The 19,600-nt window shown below is 36.7% G+C and overlaps 1 protein-coding gene across 1 annotated transcript in view; it reads left to right on the forward strand.

Moving 5' to 3' along the window:
- Positions 1 to 396: 396 nt before the first annotated feature.
- The window catches only part of ATP10A (ATPase phospholipid transporting 10A (putative)), a 270,817-nt gene continuing 251,613 nt past the window's right edge, over positions 397 to 19,600 (forward strand). The window contains exon 1 of the mRNA XM_051984651.1: positions 397 to 2,409. Coding sequence (XP_051840611.1) covers positions 1,907 to 2,409 — 503 coding nt within the window. The 5' untranslated portion in view covers positions 397 to 1,906. The remainder of the gene's footprint in view (positions 2,410 to 19,600) is intronic.

Genomic DNA, 19,600 nt, shown 5'->3' on the forward strand with positions numbered 1-19,600 from the left:
TGGTGACCCCATTTGGGGTTTTCTTGGGAGAGATACTGGTGGGGTTTGCCATTTCCTTCTCCAATTTATTGTATAGATGAGGAAACCGAGCAAAACAGTGTCAAATAATAAATATCTGAGGCTAGATTTAAGATCAGGAAGATGAGTTTTCCAGATTTGGGGTCCTATTTTTTACCCACTTACCAAACACTAAATAGTGATAGTTAATTGTCTAAATCCCGCCTTAGTTCTCCAACCTACAGGCACTTAAGAGTATCTACACAACTAAATGGAGAGAGGGTATTTAGGCCAGAATTTACCTGGGCCTTTCCCAACTCCAAAATTCCTCTTGCATACTTTAAACTAATCTACAATTACATTTCCTGAATCGAATTAAACCCAGTTAGAGATACCGATTGAGACTGTTTTTACTAAAACGTAAGATTTACTGGACAAAGAAAGAGATAGGAGGGAAAGAGAAGTCTATGACATTTGTGTCAAACCTGAAACAGTGGGGAAAAAAAATTCCTTGCAAGCCAGATCTACCTGGACTACTGGACTTCTTTAGATATTGTTCTCCTATCTCTAAATACACCTACCAATCTACGAACCCACATTGGCACACCCATACTTCCCACCCCAAATATTCTCTCCAGGACAATTTAACTCCACCTTAGAGAAATCCAAAGAGGGGGAGAGGGGAAACTCCATAGCTACTTCGTTACAATTAAGGAGTCTGAGGATTCAGCTGTGATCTGCAGGAAGCGAGAAAGGCAAAGTTAATTGAGGAAAATTGTGGAGTATCATTAAGAGAATCAGATTTCCCCCGGTTTTCCCGACAAATAAGGATTATAAAACAAAAATTAATTTGCACTCTCTTTCCGTTGTAATGAACTTCAGTCTTCCATGTTTCCCAGAGAGCCATTCACAACATAGAATGACCGGGTTTCATAAATTGAATCAGCTTAGGTGACAACAGAGCTATTTGTCCCCGTTTCCACTTTCTCTCTCATCTTGATAGGATCCAAACATTTTGGAACATCCCGAGAGTCAGTTAACTAACCCTTCCTAGAAACGAAACTGAATCTTGCTAAAGTTTCCAGTTATGCTGTTTCTCTCTGTCTGAGCCCACGAGTGGTGGGTTGAAGTGATGTTTTTATTCCACCGTGGAGCAGACTTGTGTGGGGCGGGAGATGGGGTCTAAGTTAGGGATGGAGGCGGAGGACTCTCGGTGTATGTTGACTCTCTGGGGCTACTGCCCGAGTTTTTAGCAGTGGAGCGGAAACTAGAGGCAGGAGTTGGAAAGTGACGTACAGTAGCACAAGGGTTACTTTGTATGACTCCCCGGTTCGTGAAGAGACAACGGGACAGTCATTCAATCCCGCCTTCAGCTGCAACCGTGGCACCTGGGGCTGCAGCCAGCCACCCTAGTTGCAAATTTAAGTAAGAAGGAAGAAAAAGTTACAGACGAAGAAGGATCAGTCTAAAGTCAGGGTGGTGTGGGCGGAGGTGGCAGCAGCGGACGAAGGAGGGATTGTAATAGAGTACAGGAACTGGGGTGGGGGGGGGAGAGGGAGAGGGAGGAGTGACGGGAGGAGGAGGGGAGGAGGACTCGTGGATCCCAATTCCCACAGAGCGAGGCGTTTCCACCCGTCTCTTCCCAAGGACTGGGAGCCCTGAACTGAAAGTGATGAAGATCACTTAAAAGACTGGATTTGGGAGAGTGAGGGACGTACACACTCAGATCTGGAGTAGGGTGGGGGGGAAGAGAGAGAGAAAAGAGGGAGAGGGAGTGTCTGCCAGAGGCTCCCGGCTGTGCTTTAAGCCTGAGAAGTTGTAGCAAGTACCCGTCGGACCAATTAGCTCATCATTGGTTGGGGCTGAAGCGGGGTGTACGGGGAAGCAAGCAGGGGAAGCTCTAGACAACATGGGGAGAGACGGAGGGGCAAGAAGGAAAGAAATAGCGGCAGGAGAAGGGAATCAAGGGCAGGAGGAACCGAGGAGACTTCGGCAGCAGCGGCACCGGCGAAGGAGGGAGAGCAAGACCAGAACTGTGCGCTCCAACCTGCTGCCGCCCCCGGGGGGTGGGGAGCCCGATGTGACTGCGAAGGGGGCTCCCCATCGGTGGCGGCGGAATCAGGGCAGCTCCCAGTATCTGGCTGACAACCGGCTGAAGACCACCAAGTACACTGTCTTGTCCTTTCTGCCCAAGAACCTCTTTGAGCAGTTTCATCGCTTGGCTAACGTGTACTTCGTTTTGATCGCTCTGTTTAACTTTGTGCCGGTCCTAAACGCCTTCCAGCCCGAGCTAGCCTTGGCGCCGGTGCTCTTCATCTTGGCGGTCACCGCCATCAAGGACCTGTGGGAGGATTACAGTCGCCACCGCTCGGACCATGAGATCAACCACATGGACTGCCTTGTCTACTGCAGGTGAAGCGGGACAGCCAGAAATGGGGAGAGAGAGCTTGGCTGCTGGGGTGGAGTGAAGGCGTGGGTACGGGGCCTGAGGCACAAAGGTGTGGAGAATGGCTGTTCTCCCTCCTTCTGGGGCTCAGCAAAAACTTTGGGGTATGGTGAGAACGAGGAAAGATCTATCATTCCCCATTGCTCAGTTTTGGTTCTGAGGAAAGGAGTTCTAATAAGCATTGGGGGCCCGATATTTGAGCTTTTAAAAACTCCCATCTCATATCGCCCAGAGTAGGGCGTGGTGGCGATGGGAGAACGTTTTCGTGTTTAGAAAGTTTGTTCCCGCGACTCTGCTCTAGTGGAATGCAGCTGTGTGAGCCCAGTGCGACTAACTCCGGGTTCTTTATCCTCAGGGCTCTCTTTCCTTTTCTGGGCTTCTTAGGCTTTTCTGGGAGATCGTTCTTTTTCCAGTTTCTGGAGACCGTATTTCCCTGCGGGGCTGATCTTTTTCTTTTGCTGTTAGTTCTCCCCCACCCCCTGTGGGGACCCGGAGCGCTTCTGTAAGGAGAGATTGAAACTGTTGCAGCTGCCTCTTTCGTGAGCTAGTCAGAAAGAATGTGTAACACGTGTCAGAAAGTGTATCTGCCCACTTTTCACTTGCGGTTTGTGAAGGGGGCCAGGTTGTTCTACTGTGAATTCTTTGCCCATTTCCCTCATCCTCATTTGGACGAGGTACCTTTCTAACAGGTCGCTCTTTAAATGCCACTTTGATTGTTTTCCACCCTGATCTTTTCCACTTAATGTCATATGAAAGAAGGGGATTCCTTTTCCTGCTGCGTTCGTGTATCCTCAAGGCATACGTTCTATTATATTTTTCCAACTCTCAAAAAAAAAAAAAAAAAAAAAAAAGCAGTTGTTCTTACAGCCCTGCACACCCAGAGATAAGAGTTCAGATTTAATTAACTAGTACTTAATCTTCTGCTTCCAAAACCAAACCTCTTTGGGATCCTAATTAAAATCTGATCCATAATAGTTCTCATTTCCCAAGTTAACTCCTCACTCCCCTCACCTCTTCATAGGTTTCTCAAGATTTTCAGGTTCAGCTCCTGAGGGGCACGTAACTAAAATAGTTCCTTTATCTATCCTTGCTGATCCACTCCATAAATTAGTTTTGATCCATAGCTGAAAGCCGAGAGAAGTTTAGAATCTTGTTGTTTTAAAGCTGGAAGGAATTTGAGAGATTGTTAAATCCCACTTGCTCATTTTAGGGAGGGAAAAATTGAGGTATAGAGGGGTAGTATGACTTGCGCAACATCTCATAATTAGTGCAAGACTATGGCCAAGAATGGATCTCCACATCTCTTTTTGCTCTTTTTGTTAGCTGTTGAATTTAGTCAAATGAGATTCTATACATCTAAGTTTTTTTCCCTTTATCCCTTCTCCTTTTTACTTCCTCTTCCACAACCAACTACTAAACACCGTCCTCTATTTCAGCTGAAAGTTTTTCTTCCCTTTTGGCACAGGTGCAGTAAGCAAGGTCAAAAAGTCTTGTGAGGTTTCCTGTCTGCAAGCTGATTTGGAGTAGGGAAGAAAAGGATGGACATGTCTGGTAGATAACATCTACATTCTTGGTTTTTGTTTTGTTTTATTTTGTTTTGAGGAGAAAAAAAAGCACCTGCAGTCTGACCTTCCTGGTTACACAATACTATTGAGTGAGCTGGGCCTAGCAAGATCTTTGCTGAGTTTATAAACCTTGACCATCTAGCAACTGAGCATTATTTTGCGTAACTTACTTTAGGAATAGTTAAGCCCAGAGAAATGCAGCTTATTTGCTTGGGTTTTCTTTGTTAGCATTTTGAAAACATTCTTTGGAGCTGCTCCTGCGTGGATCTCCTCTTTTCTTGTATTTTTTTTCTCAAAAGAGAGAGATTTCCCAATCCCCAAGTAAGCTTTATCTTTGATAAGAATTACCAGATTATTTTTTCCTCTGCTCCTCACTCTGCACTAATTACTTAAGATTTTTTAACTAGAGACTATGCCAAAGATCTCAGACAATTTCTGTTGTCACATCTTTTCAGTGGGTCAGAAAACAGGATGTGATTGTGCTATGCCAGACAGATGTAAGAAACTGATTTCCCTGACCTTTTAGCCCATCCTAGTATGGAACTGTTGATATTCTACAGATTGTGGTCAGTTGATCACAGGGCAGGCTACATTTCTGAGGCTAGCCTCATGATAGCAAAAAACCTTTGCAAAATCAGGATCAGTATGAACGAGGCTTTCCTCAGGGCTATGTCTATATTGATAGTTATCTTAGAAGGTCTCCCCAGGAAATCAATTTAGAAAAACTTCCATGCTAGAGGTCAAATTGTGACTACACATTGAACACTCACCACTTCCCGTCTTTAACTTCCTGAGGGTTGAGGTTGGTGTTTGGCAGGCTTGAGAATCTGGATAAGTCTGAAGTTTCTGATGGTACCTCCAACTTTAGTGAAGAGTGTCTTGTATTTAATCAACATAGAGTTCTCAGAAATTGAAACTTTGTACATTTGGACCAGAATTCCATGGGGTAGCTGGGTGGTGAAGTGGATAGAATGACAGGCCTATAATCAGAAAGACCTGTTTTCAAATCCAGACTGGGACATTTACTAGTTTTATGACGTTGGACAAGTCACTTAATCCTTGTATACCTCAGGTTCCTCTTCTGGTAAAATGGGTATTATAATAATAGCACCTACCTTCCAGGCTTGTGTGGGGGATAAAAGACTTAGCAAAATGCCTGACAGATAGTAAATGTTCTATAAATATTAGCTATGAATATTAATGCAGTTGAACGGGTAGATCAAAATCCCATGAAGATATAAAATGGATGAACTTCAGGAAGGATGCCATTCTTAACACTGTTCAGCTCCCTCCTTGGACATGTTGAGATGCCTATCAGGGCACAGTTCTGACACACGTGTGGCATCCCCAACTCTGAAACTGATGTGGTTGTGTATGAGTCAAAAATGATTAAGTGGATTTTATTTCAATCGGTGCTGAAGTTGATAAAATCTTTGGTGATACTCCTATCATGGGAAAGTAACTGGTAAATTCCTTGGTAAACATATAATCAACTTTTGATTATTTTGTATCTTGGGGAAAATTAGCCTCTTCTATATCACACATGTTCTAATGAATGAATTTATGCAAATTGAGTGTCAATTCTGAATGTTAATATCATTAAGTGGAACACAGTAGTCTGCAATTGTTTTCATTATTTTTAAAAGTGAGATTTCCTTGAAGAAATGGATGATATACTCCCAATCTATTTGTGCCATTAAATGAAGCCAATCTGATTTTGACATAATTCTGAGAGATGTCTTCACAAGTGGAAGTTGAATTCCTAGTCTTGATAGTCTTCCTTTGTTGATTCATTATTCCATTTTCAGTACATTTAGTTGGTGTAGATTCCTATCTATGTCAACACATGTATAATCAGAGTGTAATATACCCATTTTTATTAATTTTGAATTATTTGTTTTCATGTTATCAGTCTCAGTAATTTTTTTCTAATTTTTCTTGAGTACCTCTTTATGGAAAAAAAAAATTTACCCTGGTACTATAAATAGAGTGCTTAAATTTCAAGGAGGAAAAGGAGTTTCAAAATATGAACAGTCACTCCTAGTCATGGTTAGGAGAGTATGGTATCAAATTTAATCCAGCAAGTGTGCATTAAGTGTTTATTGAAAAGGCAAACCAAATGCAAACCAACAAAAATGCTCCTTCCCTTCAAGAAGCTTACATTCTAGTGAGGGTAGTGATGGAATGATATATACACTGATTCTTAAAATGTTATGACTGATCCAGTGCCAGGAAAGAGGTTGGGAGCAATGCCAATTAGCCTCTCTTCTGGTGAAAACAAGCCTACCAGCTCTTTGGTTTTTGTGAAATGTGTGTGTGTGTGTGTGTGTGTGTGTATTTCAAATTGTCTAGCAGACATCTTATAATGGGAAGTCAAGCAAATAACTCAAGTCCCCCTCTTGTCAACATTACAGATATATGAAGGGGGAAAGAAAATAGAGCCTTGAGTGATATATAAACAACAACAAAACTGGTATTCCTACCTTGAAAAATGGCAGGATTAGTTGGTGACAGCTTTTAAAAAAGCAAGCATGTTGTTGCTAGATAGAAACATGAAAGTGTGATGGAGGAAGAGATCCCTAGCTAGAGCAGGGATCAATTGGTTTAAAGGCTAGTCCTGACTTACAGCAACTAGCTATGTGAATTTAATCAAGTCCTTTTTATCTATTTGCATCTCATTTTTCCCATCTCTAAAATGTGAAATAGACTAAATATTTAAGGTCTCATTAGATCCCATTTTAAACTCACCTGGCTCTTTATGTTTGTCTTCCAGATAGAACAAGGCAAAATAATAAGGATACCTGTTAAAGCCTGATTATCAAACTTCTTATCATTTTAATCTTTCAGGATCAAATGTTGCTCTTGACAGTCATGTTGAAAAAATAGTAAGATTTTTTTTTATGGCATCTTCATTCTTGTCTTTTTTCCTATACAATCTTCATATGTGTTCTCTTCTCCCCACCTCCCCTCCATAATTTGGTGCCTGCAGTGTTAAAAACTTTTCCCCCCTTCTGATTTGCAATCTGTGGCTTTGGGGTTAATCTGAGGTACACATTTTAGCATTATTATAAGAAATAGCTTGAAGTGAAAGAGAATTTTTTTTCTGAGTTTTTTGAGTTCTGGATGGATATGGATAAAAGTTGTGGAGAGTGTAGTGTTTTTACTTTACCCATAACTTCTATTTTTCCTCTCCACCCCCCACCCTCTTCCTTTAATTCTTTCACAGCTTTTCCTTAAGTGTCAAAATCATGAGATTTCTCTTGTTTCTCTTTCCTTTCTTGATACGGGAATATATATTGTTTCAGAAGAATTTTTCACCTTTTGATGACAAATAAAATATGCTTAGGGAATAAATGTATTTCATCTTTTTTTCTCTTTTTAAAATATCTATATGCTTTTCCTTTTCTCTGTTCATCTATCCTCCCTCTCACTGTATGCCCCTTTTCTTCTATTTCCTGTTGGGCCATCACACTTCCTTTTTGCATTCCTGATTTCTTTGCCCTAGTTGTTCCTCCCTCACTTTGTTTAACTAAAAATCCAGGCGGCACAATCACTTTGCCTAAGGACTGAGCAAAGGTATAAGATGGCAGAAGATATTTGTAAATGCTTAATCTGAAAATTAAGGGAAGTATAGATAGGCTATCTAAGTGATTCAAAAGGAAATTTACTAGGCATTCATGATGTATATCATGGAGGCCTTTGCTTAAAATGGTTGTGCTGTCACTAGTATCCCTTATGGAAAACTTCCCCTTTTTGCTGCGTCCCTAAGTCAATATTATGGTTTAGATGACTATGTAACCTGTTTTTTGTTTGTTTGTTTTTTAACAATAATGATGAAGTAGTTCTATCACATTGGTCTCTCAATAGGGACTAGTGGTCTCACCTCAACAAGGATCTATCTAATCACTAAGGGGAAAGTAGTAAGAAGGATCATATTCCAAATAGCCAGTTATGGGACTTCTCCCTAGTACAAGTATATTTATCATTATCTCTGAATATGCCTTAAACTCCCTTCACTTTCTCTGCTGAATAAGTCACCAAGTTCTCCTTCCTTGTCAGACTAGAGGGAAGCTGTAGCCTAACCACTGGGCACACATTCATAGAAATAGCTCCCTGACAGGCAGCTAGCTGACATAGTGGATAGAGTGTTAGGCTTGAAGTTGGGAAGATTCTTCAAATCCATCTTCAGACTCTTACTAGTTATGTGACCCTGGGCAAGTCAATGTCAAACCATTCTAGTATCTTTGCCAAGAAAATCCAAATGGGGTTGTAAACATTCAGACACAACTGAAAAATGACTAAATGACAAGCTGCCTGATATTGAGAAAATAGTAACTCTTCCCCAATATACCCATCTGATTCACTGGTGATTGCAGTATGATCTAGGACTCTGAAATTCAAGGTGACAAGTAAGAGTACTACTTTTTCTTTTTTAGGTGGGACAGTATGAGTTCCACAGGATGAATGGGTTCTATGTATGTATCTATGTATGTGGTCTATAGTTCGAATCTTATTACATGATAGTTTCCCCAAAACATATCTTTCTTTTCAATTGACAATGGCACCACTATTTTTTTAGATTCTCCCCTTGATGACATTCTTGACTTCTTACTTTCATCTACCCTACATAGTCGGGCAATTGTCAAATCTTGTCTTCTACTTCCACATATCTTACCAATAATCCCCTTTCTCTACTGACAGAGCCACTGTCCTGGTTTCAATCTCCATCATCACCTCTTGAGGAGACTATTTCAGTAGCATTCTAATTTATTTCCCCTGTCTTTTCCCCTCTCCAGTCCATCCTCCATCCAGTGCTCCATCCATTTCCCCATAGTATAGATCTGATTATGTCACTCTTCCCTTGACTCAAGTATCAATCTATTTCATTTTTTAGTTCATTTTTTGAAAAACCCTACTTTTGATGTGTTTTATATATAACCCATATAATTATCAGCCTATTGATGTGTGAATATACTTTACAAATTAATAAATATACACTTCAGGATTCTGTGCTTACCTCCCCCCACCCTTTTTTTTTTTTTACTTAAACAGAATCATTTGGAGACCTCTTCTCTAGAATATATTAATATAGATGAATAGCATAGTGTTTGAAAAGGACTTTTCTGAGATATTTTCAGGTTCACTGACCTGAAATATTGAGACAGTTTTGTGAATATTCGTCCACTTAAAATTAATGAAGAATAATTTCTTCTAATAACTTGCTGAATTAATTTGTCAATATGTTTTCTATGAATGTATTCATTATGGGTTTTAGTACTGTTTATTACTGCTGATAAACTTTTTCTAATTACTAAGGGTAATAATAATACTTATAAGAAATTATAATAACAGTAGTTATACTTCAGTCATTCAAAGATTGGTGATTTTGTTGCTTGAAATACTCTCTTAGTCACTGTGGACTTCAACCCTTGCATATTTGAAATTTTTTTTTGTCTTTGCTTTTGTTTTTCTGTGGTAGACTGGATGAAGAAATTAATCGCCTTGAGTGATTTTTATAGAAATATATTATAGATTTTTATGGTACCAATTTTATAATAAGGTGTCTTTCTGGAGTTTGCTAGGTCAGGTCTCAGGACAGATTAGATAGTCCATGATAGGGCACTTTTTCAAAGCATTTCTGACAGTGGAATTTTAGGAGGTTTTTTCAGTTACCTCTATGACACGATGAGAAGCCTATGTTAGGTTTTAATGAAGGAATAATAGTTATTAAATACTTACATTAACTATAATTTTGTGCAAAAATATTTCGTATATAATGCCCCTTCCAAAACATACTTGTTCTGTGACATTAGGCAAGTGACTTACAATCTCCAATGTTCTCAGACAAATCTCTAACAATGTAAATTGCTAAAGAAGTAGTAATCTGCATTGGTGGGGAATTTTCTTCCCTGGAAGTTACCTATAGAAATGAAATTTCAGGTCTTGTCACACTTCAAAAAATGCATATGTAATTCAAAACAGTCAAAATGTAGGGGCTGATAGTAAAAAACCACAATCCTTTATTCCTGGAGTAAATTAGTCCTTTCTTTTTACCAATGACTGAGGGCCTGAAAAGTACTGATTTGCCTAAAGCTAAACAGATTCTTCTGGGCCCAGATTAGTTCAATTAATGAATCCCTTTAAGTGGTCTATTGTATTAGAATTTGTACTATTTGTAGGTCTAATGGTGTAAAATATGATCGTTGGTTTCAGCCCCTTGGAACTATGTAATGGGAATGTGAATAATGCTGGTATTTTCCAGGAATCATTATTTGCACTCCTGGGGGTCTAGTTGTAGCCCAGCTCCCCTGACTCTGAAAAGTCATCTACCATATCTTTATTATTAGTATGCTAAAAGTGATTTAAGAAAATAATAAGAAAATATATAAAAGCCTCTTTAATGTGTCATTCTACCACGTTAGAAAACTCATACATTTTGCTCCATGTTCTGTATGTGTCTCTGTCTTATTCTCTAATTGTCTTAGTGTGTTTGTTGCTTTCTTGGTCTCTCTAGATTTATCTTTGACTCTGGTTTTGACCCTGTCTTTCTGCTCTGCCTCCTTATCTCTGTCTTGTTATTTCTCCATTTCCCTCTCTGTCTTTTCCTTCTTCCTGCAAAGGTATTCTTTACCATATGATATATCTTGCCTTGGACCTTGTTAGATATGGGATTCATAGGACAATGTACAATAGGAAAGCACTGACTTGATAGTTGTTAACCAAAAACAATATATAGTCCAAGCTTTCTTCTTCATTTTATATCTTTTCTCTGATGTTTATCATCTTTGTGATTTTGACTTCATTTAAGCTTCCTGAGCCCCAGTTTGCTTCTCTGTGTAAGGAAGGGATTAAACTACTTGGCCGAAGGGCTTAGATCACTAGATTTATCATTCCTTTAGCATGAAAGTTTTAAGTGCCTTAACTGAATCCATTTTTAAATCTCTGAGTAATTTAGTTTTGGCACAGACTTCCACTACTTGCTTTAAAAATGATGTATTTGAGGTTTAGCACCAAATGATGATATCAATGTAGGCATCAAATGTTGGGGTTTGGTCATGTGAAGAATTCACAATGACCATTCTCTTTTGGCAAAAGATAAGTTTATTTAGAAGAAGAGGTTTTTAGACAAAATAAAAAGGTACATTAGACACCAGGAGTGGCAAATATGAAATTGCATTGGGAGAGCATATAATTAGGCATGAGGGGTTGGGATAGGGAGAAAGATACCATGAAGTGTGGTAGGAGATGGGGAGTGAAAGGAAAGATACCATGAAGCAAAATGCTGATTGGCTTAACCAAAGAGGGGTTCAGCAAAGATGGCATGGGTCATGAACAGGTTTATAGAGGAACTTTAACCTCAGGAGTTTGACATAACTTAGATTTCTGACTGTACAGAGATGGAGCTACCCATGATCTTCACAGAAAGAATGAACTCAATCTCTGTTAGTGCCTTTCCTTGCTTGCTTTAGGGAGTAATTTTATCACTACTTCAGGCTTTTTCTGCCAACTCCAATGATCCAGGAACTCATCAAATATGACAGTGATTTTATAATTTTTTGCTTATATTAAACTTTTGGAAATAAAATTACTCTTCGGTTTTCAGAAGAAAAGTATCTCAAATCTTCAGCATTTGAATATTGAAAGCTTTTGCACAGTAAAAAAATAGTAAGTATAGATATACATGGATTTTGAAGTATGCATCAAAATAGATTTATTTCTTGTTTCTAAGTGTAAGTTTTAACTCTTCTAGTAATTGTTAACTTTCCTAGAAACTCTGGTTGAGTATTTAGAGCCATAGTTAAAATTGGTGCTTTTACAAATCTATCTTTTCTAATGCTACTCAGAACCATTTTTTATAATTTCATTTGTAATGTTCTTTCCTCTCTGCAGGAATGCATCTCTGAATGCATGTTCTTATTCCCAGAGACAGTTCCTAAAGTGCCCAGACAGGCACTTTAGGAATTGACAAACTAAAATTTAAAATATTAGATGGATTAAATAATAGGTGGAATGAATCCAAATTATGACTTTTTCCAGAAATGCAAGTTAAAATTTTGTTTAATTGGAAAATATTTTGCTGAACATTTTAATATGAAATACAGCTGAAGTTGAAAGACAGTTCAGAATTATTGACTCCATGACCATTCTTATAATTTTGAACCATGATCCTTAAGGATTTTCTGTATGGCATAGGTGAAAAAAATGATGATTTTTTTTTACAATGTTAATTAAATGGTTTCCTATTATATTTCCCATCCTGCCTCTTATCTGCCTTTTGAAGACAGACTGCTTTATTTTTATCATAATATCCTTAGCACCTACCAAAGTGCCTAAGACACAGGGGGAATTAATAAATGTTTGTTGATTGATTTTGTTCAATTATTCAGCATTCACTTCCTCTCTCTGATCTTTTGCTGACATTGTTATAGCTGTATTTTTCTTTTAGTTCTGCCTGTTTTATTCTGAATCATTTTATATGGCCTTTCCATCTTTCTCTGGATTCTTCATGTTCATATTTCTTAAAGCATAATGAGTCTTTTGTACTTTATAGCATATTTTGTTTAGGCATTCCATAATTGATGGGCTGCCATTTTGTTTCCATTTCTTTGCTACTGCAAAGAAATTTATTATGATATATGTTAAACAAATGTTTCTGTCTTTGTTCTCTTTGGATGTATGCCCTATAGTGGAATCCTTGGACTAAAGAATATTGATGATGTAGCTGTTTTTCTTTCAGAATTCTAAACTGATATCCAGAATGGTTAGAGCGAGTCATAGATCTACCAGGTATCAGTGTTCCTGTTTTCCCATAAGAAGTAACTTTAAAAAATAATAATTGTTAAGTACTCAAATGGTGACTTTTTGAATTAAAGATGTCAGCATTAAAACACATGTGACCAACACTTATTTTGGTAACCACAAGCTAAGGCTCCTTGTAGCTATTTATATGATTATTATTACTTCAGAGAGCAATGCAGTCTCACGTAGCATGAGTCATTGATTGACTAGGTTAAGGATGATGTAAAGGAACAGTGGCAGTGGATGCAGTAATAGTTCTGTGAACTGGGCATTTCACATGGGGTAAGTAAGCAATTGCAGTTTTCTGGAATTCATAAGTGTTTTGGAAGAGGAAGTTTGGAGGTCTGCTTATTATTTTTTTTTATGAACTCTTCCTTTCATTTGCTTATCTTTTAAGTCTAGATTATTGACTGTACCAGAAAAGGGGGGGGAGGAAGGGGCGTGGTGGTATTTTTCAGTATTCTCTGAAAAGTTTCAGGTGGAGAAAAAATTTGTTCCATTAAAATATATTAGCTTAGTTAGTATTGTCATCTCTTTCTCATACTATTTAGTTCTTGCTAAACCAGAACTAGTAAGGAAAGACTGACTACTACTTTACTTTGAGAGATTAAATATGAATTAGAGCAAAATCTGAGTGTCCAATTCTCTTATAGGGTTTTGGTCATACCCATGTTGAATTCTTGGCTTTTTTTTTTTTTTTTTTGCCTTTTTTTTGGGGGGGAGGGATATTATGTAACTTTTGTGTTTTTTTTTTTTTTAGAAGCTGAGAAATTTCCCATAGAACAAAATGATTTATAAAACAGAAGGAATTATCAGTGTGGTACAATGGAAAGAAGACTAGATTTAGAGTCTGTGACCGAGGGTTCAAATATAAACTTTTACCATTTGAACCCTTTGTGATTTTAGGTATTTCATATAACCTTTGGGCCTCAGTTTTTTCATCTATGAAATGAGATTCGGCTAGATGATCTGTAAGGTCCATTCCAATAGGAAATCTGTGGTCTCCTTTCTTTATATAGAGGGATGGGATATTATGGATATCCAATGTTGGATATATCAGCAGACATTGTTAAATATTTGGTTCCTGAACTGCTTTTTCTTCTAATTCTTTTTGTTATTCTTTCAAAAGAATGACTTGGCATGCAGTAGGTTTATTTGGAAATGAAAGTGATATAAAAACAAAGCATCCATAAAATATATTTTTAAAGAAGAAAACACAAATTTTCAAAATTTAATACATGGACTCCTCAAGGTTCCTAAGACTCTTTCAGAAGACATGCAAGCTCAAAATTATTTTCATAATAATATCAAGATGTCATTTGACTATTAAAATACCCCTATGTTTTCCTACAACTTATCTGAGTGAAGCTGAATTTTCTTATATTTCAATCCAAATGACATATCATAGCAATGCTACTTTCCCCACTGATTTTACTTAGTTTTGAAAAACATAATTTTAAAAAATGTATTAGGTGTCATGCGACCAAAACATTTGAGAACTGCTATTCTAGAGCTTAGATTTATATAATGAAGAGACTCCTCAACTTGGCAGCAATGTCAGTGATCCTATCTCCTCATTTGAGAGTAAGGATGTTAGAAATAAAGAGGTAAAATACCTGAATTCATATTCATAATCACCTCAAAAGAATTTTGAGACAAATAGTGCCTGAATATATATTTAGTAACACTGTTAATGAAACTATTATCCTTGCTTTTTAATCAGATCTATTATGTCACTGGTAGGCTAATTAACTACAATCTTGAAACTTAGTTGGCCAATTAATTTATTTTGGGCCAGGAGGAGTTAATTGATGGTCATACAGCCTGTAGATCTCAGGCAAAACTTGAATACTAGACTCGCTGCTATATTTACTATACTGAGCTGTCTCTTAAAGAAAATTATTTAACAGATAATGTTAAACAAGAATTGGTGTGTGAATTCCATCTTTATTCTTTTCCAAAATATATAATGTTATTTATTTTTTATGTCTTGTCAGGACATCATATAAAATCATGGTGGATGTATTTCATCTCTGCACTAATAAGTTTTATTCTCTTTTTGAGAAATCAATAGCCTGGTAATTTTTCTACTATTTCTCTGGCATTGTGATTTAAATTGTAATATGTTTTTCATTCATGCTTTTGCTCAAGGATACTGTTGCTTTTAAGTACAATGGAAAGTTTGATTCATTATATTGAAATTTAGTTACTGCATTGTAGCTATTAATATTTGTGGCAAGCGTGATGCACTTAAATGATACCACACTTGTGAACAGCATCTGGATTTCTTTTCTCTTTGGAAGAAGGGAAGAAGAATCAAACCCCAATCACATGTACTTAGCTATAACTATTAGCCAGAGAGATGTGTGATTGTATCTTCTGGGCAAAGTCATTATTGATTAATGTTGATTTCTGATCTTTATTTTGTTTCTTTTTCTATTCTTTCCCTGGAAGTAATCTTCATATTAATTTTCCCACTATATGCAAAGAAGATTTGTTTATGTATTATAGTCTCTTTAGAAAATTTTTCTATTTGCAAAAAGAAGAGTGTCTTAAAAAATATCGAACCTTGACTAGACACTGAGTGCTTTTTGGAGTGATACATAATGTTATAAGAATGGGTGGAAAGTAAACCTCCTGATAAATATATGTGAATCCTGAAAGATTTCAAAATAAAATCTCTCTCTCTTTCTATCCATCCCTCCTTCCTTCCCTCCTCTCTGTTTCTCTGTCTTTCTCTCTCTGTTTCTGTCTCTCTCTTTCTCCCCCTTTCTCTATCTCTCTCAAACACACAAATTAAACAAAAAAAATCCATTTTTCTCCCTTCTAAAAATTGTAAAACTTTTCTAAGAACTTATAAAAAGTTCTAAGAAAATACTAATTGGTATTGGAATAATGTCTGCTTTTTGTATGAACTGCTATCTTAGTGATGTATAGGGAGAAATTATTTCACTTGGGTCTATCTGTATTTGTATAGTTATCACCTTCACATTATGGGGTTCTGGTTGTAGTGCCCTTGTGATCTGGAAAATCCATGTAAAATTGTTTACCCTTTCCTTTGTACCATAGAAATCTGAATTATCATGGTATTGAGATAAAATGTGTTGATGTTACACAATACTATACATATATTTTATACATTTCTGAATTTCTAAACTTTTTCTGAGTCTGTTGGTCTTTGTGTGTTTGTGGCTTTTGCAAAAAGTACCCCAAAATTCCCAGTTAATTCCTTATGCCAACCTGTAATATATCGCAACCTTGATGTGGAAGGGATAATTGTAATGTGTTATAAATGTAGTTCTGTTGTATTTCAATGTTTAGTTGTATTGCTGTGTTCAGCTGTGGAAGTGCTACTTAAGACAGTACTTTACTCCATGATTAGTCAACATATATTCCTTGGTGGGGGGAGGGTGAAAACTACAATATATTTGGTATATTTGTTGTATTTTTTTTAAATCTGTGTTCATATTGGTTAATAGATTTAGAATGGAGTAGTCCTTAGAATTCTGGACTGGGTTCAAAAGATCTGGATGTGAATCATTTTTCAGATACTTAAAAACAACATGTCTATAGGCAAGTCTCTTTGACATTATGAGATTCAGGCAACTCAAAAATTATGTTATAAATAATGCTATGATCTGTGCTGATTAAGCAGTTTTAATGGCAATCACTTTGGTGAAAATCATCCATTAGCATATATGTTCTACTGAAAAGAGGCTATTTTTCTCTTTTATTAATAGTCTTAGCACATTTCCTAATCAATGGTGAGTGCTTAATAAATGCTTATTGATTGTTTGACTAGAGAGTTTTTTGGAATTATATACTAAGTACTGAGGATACCCCAAAAAAAGGCAAATAGAAGAAACAAGTCTTCCCATTGGAGGTGTCCATAGTCTAGTGGAAGAGACAACACACATATAACTATGTACAAACAAGATAGATATACAGATAGTTTAAAAGGGAGATAATTTTAGGAGAAAGGCTTCTTGCAGAAGGTGGAATTTTAGATGAGACTTGAAGGAAAATAGAAAAGCCAGTAGATGGAGACGAAGAAGGAGAGAATTCCATGGCACAAGGGATAGCCACTGAAAAGGCATGGAATGTTTTGTCAGAGTAAAAGGAAGGAGTCGTGTGTCATTGGGTCACAGAGTATATGAAAGGAAGGTATATTAAGAAACTGGAAAGTTTGGAGGGGAATAGGTTATGAAGAGTACCAAATAGAGGATTATATGAATTTGATTCTGAAGGTAATAGGAAGCAATTGCAATTTATTGACTGGGAAGGCAGAGGTGACATAGTTATATCTTCACTTTAGGAAGACCAGTTTAATGGTTGACTGGAGTAGGAGAGGTATATGGAGTATTCATACTGGAGTATGAAGATCAATCTGAGAATTTATTGAAATATTGATGCTGGTGCATATAAAATTAGACAAAATATTCAAAAAATTTGAATTGGCCATGCTAAGTAACTTGAGAAATTTGTTTGGATCATGAAATAAATCACACAGTAGGAAACTTTTAAAATTACATAATGAAAGTGTGTCCTATATATTGTGCTTATGTGCTTGCTCAGGCTATTTGTATTACACCCTAAATTATATTTATTCTGGTTTTGCTTTTACATGTGGTTTTGGTTACTAGTTATATAGTGAAGAGAAAGAAACACTTATTAAAATTATTTATTTTTAACATAAAAAAATTTTGAACTCCAAATTCTCCCTCTCCTCACTGCTCCCTTACATGTTGAGAAAGCAAGCAATATGATCACAATTATACATGTGAAATCATGCAAAATTTCCAGATTAGTCATATTGTGCTCTCCAAAAGCAAGAGAAATAAAAATGAGAAAACTATCTTCAGTTTGTACTCAGTATCCAATCGTTCTTTATCAAGAGGTATAATACCATTTAGCATCATTATTTCTTTGGAATTTTCTTGGTCCATCGTATTGATTAGAGTAATTAAGTCATTCATAATCGGTCATTATACAATATTGATGTTACTGTGTATAATGATCTGCTCACTTCACTTTGCATCAGTTCATAGAAGTCTTCACTTTTTTTCTGAAACTATCCTGCTCATCATTTTTTATAACATAGTAGTATTTCATCATAATTATATGCTGAAATCTTTTCTATTATTCCCCAATTGGTGGACATTTCTAATTCTTTGTCACTACAAAGAATTGCTGAAAATATTTTTGTACATACAGGTCCTTCCCCTTTTTCTTTGATTTCTTTGGTACAGACTTAATGGTACTGCTTGGTTAAAATTTAGTAGCCTTTTAGGCATAGGAACCAGGATTTATTAAGTACCTATTAAAGGGTGGGGTTACAAAGAAAGGCAAAAGACAGTTCCTGTTATCAGGGAGCTCATAGTCTAATCTTTGAGACAGCATGTAAACAGTTATGTATAAATTATATAGATAATAAGTAGATTTTTTTTATTTTCCATCATTTATATATTTACTTATACATTTATTTATTTATTCATTCGTTCATTCATTCATTTATTTGTTTATTCATTCATTAATTTTTTTTTGTTTTTTTTGCTGAGACAATGGAGGTTAAGCCCAGGGTCACTCAGCTAGGAAGTATTAAGTGTCTGAGACAGATTTGAACTGAGGTCCTCCTGACTAAAGGGCTGGTGCAACACAGTGGTGCAACTCCACTGTACAGCTTAGCTGCCCCTTTTATTTTTTATTTTTATAATAGCTTTTTATTTTCAAAATACTTGTAAAGATAGTTTTTAACATTGCAAAATTTGCAAAACCTTGTGTTCATATTTTTCTCCCTCCCTCCCTCCCCAGACGGCAAGTAATCTAATAATTGCTTGTGCAGTATTTGACTCAAATAGGACATAATATACATATTCAATAGATAGAAATCTATCTTACTCTACAGGAAAATAGGAAAGGAATGGGATGTAGGAAGGAGAGGGAGAGTGGTAAAAGAGAAGGCATATTGGGGGAGGGAGTGATCAGTAGCAAAACACTTTTGAGGAGGGATAGGGTGAAAGGAGAGAGAATAAATGAGGGAAATGCGATTGGCAATAGTAATTATTGAAAAAATTTCAAAGCAAATTTCTCTGATGGAATATTATTGTTCTCTGGAAAATGGTAAGTAGGCTGCACTTGGGAGGGGGGGAACCCAAACCTGACATGGTGAACAAAGTGAAATATGCTGTATACAAAATAATAGCAATGTTCTGAGATGATCAGCTGTAAATGACTTTGCTATTCTAGTAGTATAATCATCTACACCTACTCTGAAGGACTTATGATGAAAAATCCTATCCATACCCAGGGAAGGAACTGATCAAGTCTGAATATAGATTGAAGTATTCTCTCTCGCTCTCGCGCGCTCTCTCTCGCTCTCTCACTCACTTTCTCTCTCTCTCTCTCTCTCTCTCTCTCTCTCTCTCTCTCTCTCTCTCTCTCTCTCTCTCAATTTTTCTTGAAGGTTTTTATTTTAATTAGGGTGAGAGATCAGTGTTTTCTTTTACAATTTGACTTTTATGAAAATGGTTTGTATAACTTCACATGTGGTTTCTTAAATGTGAAGAGGATATGGGAAAGAATCTAGAAGCATAAAATCTTAAAAATAAATGTAAAAAAAAGATTAAAATGTGCAGTTCTTCCAAACATTTCCAATGCTGCACCAAAAAAAATTAGATCAGATTAGATCAAAAAATGAGGGAAAAAATAAGTAAACAACAACAAAAAGGTGAAAATACTATGTTGTGATCCAGATTCAGTTCCATAGTCCTCTCTATGGATGTAGATGGCTATC

This window comes from Antechinus flavipes, chromosome 3, assembly GCF_016432865.1.
Source record: "Antechinus flavipes isolate AdamAnt ecotype Samford, QLD, Australia chromosome 3, AdamAnt_v2, whole genome shotgun sequence".
Taxonomy (NCBI): Eukaryota; Metazoa; Chordata; class Mammalia; order Dasyuromorphia; family Dasyuridae; genus Antechinus; species Antechinus flavipes.